Below are 7,334 nucleotides of genomic sequence, written 5' to 3'. Positions count from 1 at the left end.
GCGGTGGTGGCTGTGGCGGTTTCGTCCAAATGTGCCCACATTTCGTGAAGGAAGCCTCTCTTAAAAACCGTTAATGAGTAGGAATAAAAAAGGCTATGGAAAACAGGGGGGGAGGGAAGCGCCCTTTTATGACTGCCTACATAGTTTATGACAAACGTGAAGAGCGCTGAGAAAAAGCCCACCGAGGAGGCTGCAGAAAACGTTCAGTGGGGAAGGAAGGAAGGAAGGAAGGAAGGAAGGAAGGAAGGAAGGAAGGAAGGAAGGAAGGAAGGAAGGAAGGAAGGAAGGAAGGAAGGAAGATCGAATCTAATTTACAAAGAATTAATTGGTGCGGGGGTGTTAAGAAAAAAAAAAGCCACCTCCAGACCTGATCTCTACCTTTGCCTGGAGCGGGGCCCTGTGCCCCTCCTCCCTCCCACCCCTCCCCCCTGCCCCACGAGAAGTGCAGTGGTTTGACTGCTGAATGCTTAAGCGAGGATGCCAGCAAACAGCTCCCTTCTCCACGGATCGCGCGGTCTGGCTACTGAGCGCCAGGAAACAACTGTGCGGGGGAGGGGGGAGGGCGGCGGCGGCGGCGAGGGGATGTGCGCTGAAGGGCACTTTCTTTTCCGGCAAGGAAGGAAGGGAAGCGCTCGGGCTACTCGCTTTTCTACCAGGGTGCCGCCTTACCCGAGCGTTTTTCTTTTGAGGCACAGACTTTGGTTGCCCTCGCTCCCAAATCTCGGGGTGCTTTGTAGTGACCAAGCTGCTGCAAAAAAAAACCCTTCAGGAGGCACTTCTCACGCTGTGCGTTTCAAAAAAGACTCCCTAGCATTATCCCTCAGCATAGTCGCAAAGAGGGGGACGATCGGTGGTAAATAAGAATCCGGAAACGGATTGTCCCCATCCCTCCAGCAATCGCTTGATCGATTCCAAGGCAGGAAACTTTGATTTGGGTGGGAATTGAACTCGATGGGCATTTCTTCAGAGGACTGGTGTTTAGGATCGGACTGTAAAATCAAAGGAATTTATACAGATCGGAAATGCTATGACAAACAAGAACAACGACAACAATCATAGATATCCATAACAAGTCTTTTTTTCCCTATAAATTAAGGACATGCGATCCTAACTGGATTGAAATTGAGGGCGCCAATCCCAGGCGCTGCCTTCTGGGCAAGTCAACTCCCACTGAACTCGCGAAGAAACAAGGGCAAATTTAAGACCTCGATCCCAAGATACTCTTAAAATAATGGGCTGTCCAGTTTCTGGTGGCATTTTGTTCCCGCTTTAAAATACCCCGAGAACCCACCACCCGAGTGCTTTGCGCCAAAGATGGGCCCAAAGGCGCTTTCCTTCCCCGGAACTCTGGCTGCGGAGTTTTCCCCCTCCGTTTAGAACTCCGATCCATAAGGGTTTGGCCCACCGAACAGGGCTGGTGTCCAATTTGAACTCAGAGCCCTCTCTTCCAAGTTCTTACCCCGTGCCTATGAGGGCGGGGACGGCGAGTGGACGGACAAGACCACTTGCTTGGGAACGCTTCAGCTGATGGGGAAGCAAAATCGAGGAGGAAAAACCTCAACCAGCCGGGAAGGAGGGAAATTTTAAGGCTCCGGTTCCCTTTCCCCAGAGGCCGCCCGCCTGACCTCCACGGTTTCTTTCCCCCGGAGCGAGCGCAGGAAGTTAGCCGGGGGCCAAAGGAAGGCTCTCTAGAACTAGGAATGTGCCCACTGGCGTCGGAGGAAGGAAACGGGTAGACACCTTTTGCCCGAAAACTTCGAAATGTATCCCAGTTTTGGCTTTCCTTTCTATCCGCCTTTCATTTGGACGGGCGCATTAGTAGACGGCTCGCAACTTAAGTTTTCCCTTCGGCCTGCAAGTTTTCCCTCGCCTTGTAAAGTGGGGAGGGGGCGGTGGATTGTGAGAACCGCTTACTTGGTTCCTCAGAAGCAATCGCCCTCGGTTGAAAAAGAAAAAGAAAAATACATCCTTTCACGCCAAAGGGTGCCGGTCGCGTCTCTCGACCTCCGGAGAATCACCCAAGAGAAGCCCCCTTCCCCTTCCTCTTCCCCCCTCCTTCCTCAAGCCCCCGAAAACCTTGAGCAGCTTCCTAGAAGCAAGACCACCCGATCCCGTTGATTTTATTAGCATTCATTTAGAAACAAGAGTGCAGCGTGTCAGGGCAACAACGTCAAGATCTCTCCCGAAATAACACGCGTTTAGGGGCTGGGATTAAAACAAAAACCAGGAGAGAACCGGTGGGCTTTCTGACGTTACTTGAATTCGCTTATGGACGAAGCCTTCTTCATTTCTTCGCCCACAAAGCCTACCTCTAGAGCTCTCCGGGTTGGATAAAGATAAACTGACGGGCCATTCTTGCTCAAAGAAGAACGCGCTTTGCATCGTTAACTTTTTTTCTTTTTCTTTTTCTGCCCCTGAATAAAAAGCAGCGGAGGTCACAGTTCAATCGGATCGATAGATAAACCACGCTTGAATAAGCGATCAAGAAAATCCCTTTTGTGTGTGTGTGTGTGTGTGTTGCGAGCGCCTGTGTCTAGGTGGCAGGTAAAGGAATAAAACGATGGCTCTCGGGAGAGCGAAGGCTTGGGTTGAAAATGCTGCCCGTGTTTAAGCAAGGATGGGCATTTCAACGCGCCAGAGCCCCTCGCTTCGCACGTCCTTGCAATGGGCTCGCTTTACACCTGGGCTTCGTTTCATTTCCAGACTTGGAGAGGGATTTCTCTCTCTCTCTCTCTCTCTTCACCCTCCCCCCCATCTTTAATGGATGCGATTTTTCATGTGACCACTTGGGGTCGCGCTTTATGTCCGTTTGGAGCAGAGCAGCGAGGGGGGGGAGGAGGAGGAGGAGGGGAAGGAGACGAAAACGCGCGAGAGACTTAATCTCCCTTAATCGTTACAAAATGTTCAAACAAAAATACGGCGACCCCCCCCTCCCCTCCCCTCCTCCGGAAAAAAAAAAAACACCTCCATACAGAATAAGGTCTTTGCATGCAATAGAGGCAGGCAAAGGGGGGGGGGGCGGGAGGAGAAAAATAGTCGCCGCTCGTCCCCAGAAGCGAAAGGCAATTCTAACGCCTCCTTCCCCGCTTTCCTTTCAATCTCAGCCGGGACTTAGTGTGGCCGTTTTGCTTCTTTCGCTTTTTAAAGGACTTCCAAATTTAGGATCGCTTTTCTAATCCCTCGTTCCGGCTTTTTTGATTTTGATTTTGATGTCATCACAACTTCGTTGCAACTTGCTGAACAGCCGAGGCGACTCTCCCACCTCTCCGGGCGTTCAGTGGGACATCCAAACGTACGGAGAGGATTGGAAGGTGAAACCTTTTTTCTCGTCGCCAGTTTCTTTTACCTCTGCGTTCACACACACACACACACACACGTAACAACGGGACCCCGATTTCACTTTCTGGGAACTTTAAACTCTCGCCTCCCTTCCAGAGGAGCAAAGTGCCACTTTTTAAAATTATTATTATATTAAATTATTATATTAAATTATTAAATAATAATAATAATAATAATAATAATAATAATAATAATAATAATAATAATAATAATAATAATAATTACCGTCTTCTTTTTCAGGGCTATTGTAAAAAGATCACTCTTTGCAGGCCAGGGGGTTAAAACAAAAAGTGACCACATTATTAATAACAAGAATCCCACATAACCTTTCCACGTAATAGGTAGGAAGTGGGGGGGAGGGGCGGTGGAAAAGAAATCAGGGCCGAGACACCTTTCCTGACTGCGGAGGGTGGGGGAGGGGGGGGAGGAAAGCGCGACCGAGCTGAGATTTCGGGAAGATTAAAGCAGCCAAACACAACCAGCGCAGCTGGAACTCCGCTCCGCGGGCTTCTCCTCCAGCTGCTCGTCAGCTGACTGGCTGGGAGCTGTCAGTCTCTTTCAAGGCAAGCCCCGCCCCCCCGGCTACCCCAGGAACTCAGCGTCCGAGCCGCGGTTGGTCGAAGCCCTCCTCCGGCCCGCCCCTAAGCCTGAGTGTCAGCGAGGAAAACAATATAAGACACCAAGTGGGGCGGCTGGGCGAATCACAGCTGTTCAATCCCAGCGCTGGAGGCTGCGGCTGGGAGCTGAGAGCGGAGGAGGAGGAGGAGGCGGAGGCGGCGGCGGCGGTGGGGCGCCTTTCCCCTCTTTTTTTTCCTTCGTTCCCCCTCCCTCCCTTTTCCCCAGCGCCGATCCTGACGGCGGCCACTCAACCCACCTTTTTTTTTTTTTTTCCGCCAAAGCTGCCGAGCGAAGCAAAAAGTTGCAACGGAATCGCCGCCGCGGCGGGTTGAAAAAGAGCCGGACTTACAAAAGCAAAGCAAAGAAAGACAGAGGCGCAGAGAGTTTATTCTTGCTTTTTTATTACTATTATTACTATCATTTTTAAACCCAGCGAAATCATTTCCCCCTGAAGGGGGAGAAGGGGGCACCGCAGCAGCAGCAGCTCAATCCGCCCTCGCAAGGATTCTCCTTCCTTCCTTCCTTCCTTCCTTCTGGCCAGGAAAGCGAAATCTCTTTTTCTGCCTAGCGCTGCGGTCTCCGTTAGAGAGAAGGCGAAAGCAGCAGCGGCGGCGGCGACGGTGGTAAGAAGCAGAGCGGCCGGAGCAGCCTCGCGTGCGCGGATCTCCCTCGGCTGCTTGGGCTCGGCGGTTCCCGGGCTCAGAGAAGAAGAAAGTTTTCTTCGGACTTGGCTGCCCACCGAGAAAGCCCTGGAGGCCCTGGAGTGAGGCGACCAAGCGGCGAAGCCACCTCCTTTCCCTCCCTCTCTCCCACCCGGAGGGGAGCCGTTCCCGCCGCTGCACCGCGCGATGGCTGCCGAGCTCAGCATCGGCCCCGAGCTGCCCACCAGCCCCCTGGCCATGGAGTACGTCAACGACTTCGACCTGATGAAATTTGACGTGAAGAAAGAGCCCCTCGGCCGAGCCGATCGCTCGGGCAGGCACTGCACCCGCCTCCAGCCGGCCGGCTCGGTGTCTTCCACCCCCATCAGCACCCCTTGCAGCTCGGTGCCCTCCTCGCCCAGCTTCAGCCCCACCGAGCAGAAGACGCACCTGGAGGACCTCTACTGGATGGCCAACAGTTACCAGCAGATGAACCCGGAGACGCTCAACCTGACGCCGGAGGACGCCGTGGAAGCCCTCATCGGGTCTCACCAAGTGCCCCAGCAGCTCCAGAGCTTCGAGAGCTTCCGGGCCGCCGCTGCCCATCATCACCATCATCCCCATCATCATCATCACCACCACCACCCGTACGGAGGGGTCCCCCACGAAGACCTGTCTGGCGCCGGGCACCCGCACCATCACCATCACCCGCACCACCACCAGGCCTCTCCCACCCCCTCCACTTCGTCCAGTTCCTCCCAGCAGATGCAGAACGCGCATCCTCCTCACCCTTCTTCCTCCGCCTCCTCCTCCGCCTCGTCTTCCAGCAGCGTGGAGGACCGGTTTTCCGACGACCAGCTGGTCTCCATGTCGGTGCGTGAGCTCAACAGGCACCTGAGGGGCTTCACCAAGGACGAAGTGATCCGCCTTAAGCAGAAGAGGCGGACCTTGAAGAACCGCGGCTACGCCCAGTCTTGCAGGTACAAGCGGGTCCAGCAGAAGCATCACCTGGAGAACGAGAAGACCCAACTGATTCAGCAGGTAGAACAGCTCAAACAAGAGGTGACCCGGCTGGCCAGAGAAAGAGACGCCTACAAGCTCAAGTGCGAGAAACTGGCCAGCAATGGTTTCCGAGAAGCTGGATCCACCAGCGACAACCCGTCTTCTCCCGAGTTCTTCATGTGAGTCCTTTAAAAAAAAACAACCAAGACCCCCTACCCACCCACCCATCCACTACTCCCCACTTGTTTCCCTTCTCTCCCCCTCCGCTGACATCTCCATCCATCTACCCCTCCCGAGCCAGCAGCGAGATTAAGGCTGAGAAAAAGAGAGTCAGAAGAATGACTGCGAGGCCTGGGAAGGGTAGGCTTCCTCCCAGGCCAGGACTGTGGGGGAAACCTCTGCGGCAGCATCTTGTGTTTCTAGCTTAGCTCTGAAGGGCTGAAGGGGAAGGGTACAACTTTCCCACTTAATCGGCCGCTTGATAGCCAAAGGGGGCTTTGGGGAGGGGAGAGATAGGTGGGGAGGGGGAAAGGAAAGGCCTCTGGTAAAAGTTTTTTTTTTATATACAACCTGATTGCTTGCTTGTAGAACTTTCTCCTGGACTTTGCAAAACAAAGGGACGGGCACCGGAGAAGCCATCTAGAATACCCACTTTGGAGTTCCTAAAAACAAAACAAAAACACCGAAGAACACATGCGAGGGGGGAAGTGGACCAGAAGTAGCCTGGAAAAGGAGCAAGGACAATGTATGCAGGTTTTTCATAGATTGCCTGCTTTGAAAAAGACAGAATTGAGATGGGACTTAACCCTGCGAGCTAGTAAAATAGGAAAGGAAATTAAAGAGCGAGAGAGAGAAGCCTCCTCAGTTTTATTGCCTGCTTGATTATATAGAAACAAAAAACAAAAAAAAAATCTGCATTAAAAATATTAATCCTGCATGCTGGACATGTATGGTAACTTCTATTTTGTACCATTTTCTTGTTTAAGAATTTCGCATGTCGTTGATCATCGACCATACTTTTTTTTTTCTGTTGTACTGTTGTTTGTTTCTTTGAATAAGAAACTGTCACAAATTCTATATAAACAAAACCTTCTTTTTACTTGCACATGCAACTGCTTGTTCTATCTCTCTATTAGCTTTATTTTTCTTTTTCTTTTTTTTAAAAAAAAAACATATTTGGGAGCTCAATCCACTAGGCATGTCTCCTGTGCAAGTTTCACAGAAATCAATGAGGCTGCTGCGTAAGAGAACAGCTGGGGGTGGATTGGGCTCTGTGTTAGCTTGTAAATATCAGCCACACCACATAAAATCTGCACAGGGCGAAAACACAAGAACATTTCAGCAGGCTGGTTTTCAGTGATCATTTGTTGCAGAAATAATAACCTACAAAAAATTTCTGAGCATTTTGCATTCAGAAAACATCCTTGTATATTCGGTGCACTTTTAAAAGCTGTAGGTTCTTTTTGTTCATTTAGTTTTCATTTTGGTTTTTGTTGGGGCAGAAAGAGTTTTTGCCTTGCCTCTTTTAATTCCCCAATCATAATTAAATTACTTGGAGGTCAAGTCTGCTGAAATTAAGGAGAGCTGATCTGCAGTTCTCTGTGACTAGAAAGAACCAGGTTCCTTTGTATCCAGTTGGATTTAACTTCCAAGTAACTTCCAATGTTTATGAGTCACTTTTTGAAATATTTTTTTTTCAAAAAACATTAATTTGAGAGAAATATAATTTTAAGT

The 7,334-nt window shown here is 50.9% G+C and overlaps 1 protein-coding gene across 1 annotated transcript; it reads left to right on the top strand.

Annotated features, from left to right (window-relative positions):
• Positions 1–4,399: 4,399 nt before the first annotated feature.
• Positions 4,400–6,579, top strand: MAFB (MAF bZIP transcription factor B). The gene is made up of 2 exons (XM_070939979.1): positions 4,400–5,779; positions 6,189–6,579. The coding sequence occupies exons 1-2, from the start codon at positions 4,806–4,808 to the stop codon at positions 6,241–6,243; spliced, it is 1,029 nt and encodes a 342-aa protein (XP_070796080.1). The 5' UTR covers positions 4,400–4,805; the 3' UTR covers positions 6,244–6,579.
• Positions 6,580–7,334: the final 755 nt, after the last annotated feature.

This window comes from Pituophis catenifer, unplaced genomic scaffold (assembly GCF_029215685.1).
Source record: "Pituophis catenifer annectens isolate HBS135680 unplaced genomic scaffold, rPitCat1.0.hap2 SCAF_3, whole genome shotgun sequence".
NCBI lineage: Eukaryota > Metazoa > Chordata > Lepidosauria > Squamata > Colubridae > Pituophis > Pituophis catenifer.
This window is presented reverse-complemented; position numbering and strand designations above follow the sequence as displayed.

Bases quoted from the DNA above. Each gene is read 5' to 3' on its own strand.
- MAFB (XM_070939979.1), top strand. From the start codon at position 4,806: ATGGCTGCCGAGCTCAGCATCGGCCCCGAGCTGCCCACCAGCCCCCTG. The intron at 5,780-6,188 runs GTGAGTCCTTTA...GCTTGCTTGTAG, and splicing joins TCTTCTCCCGAGTTCTTCAT to AACTTTCTCCTGGACTTTGC.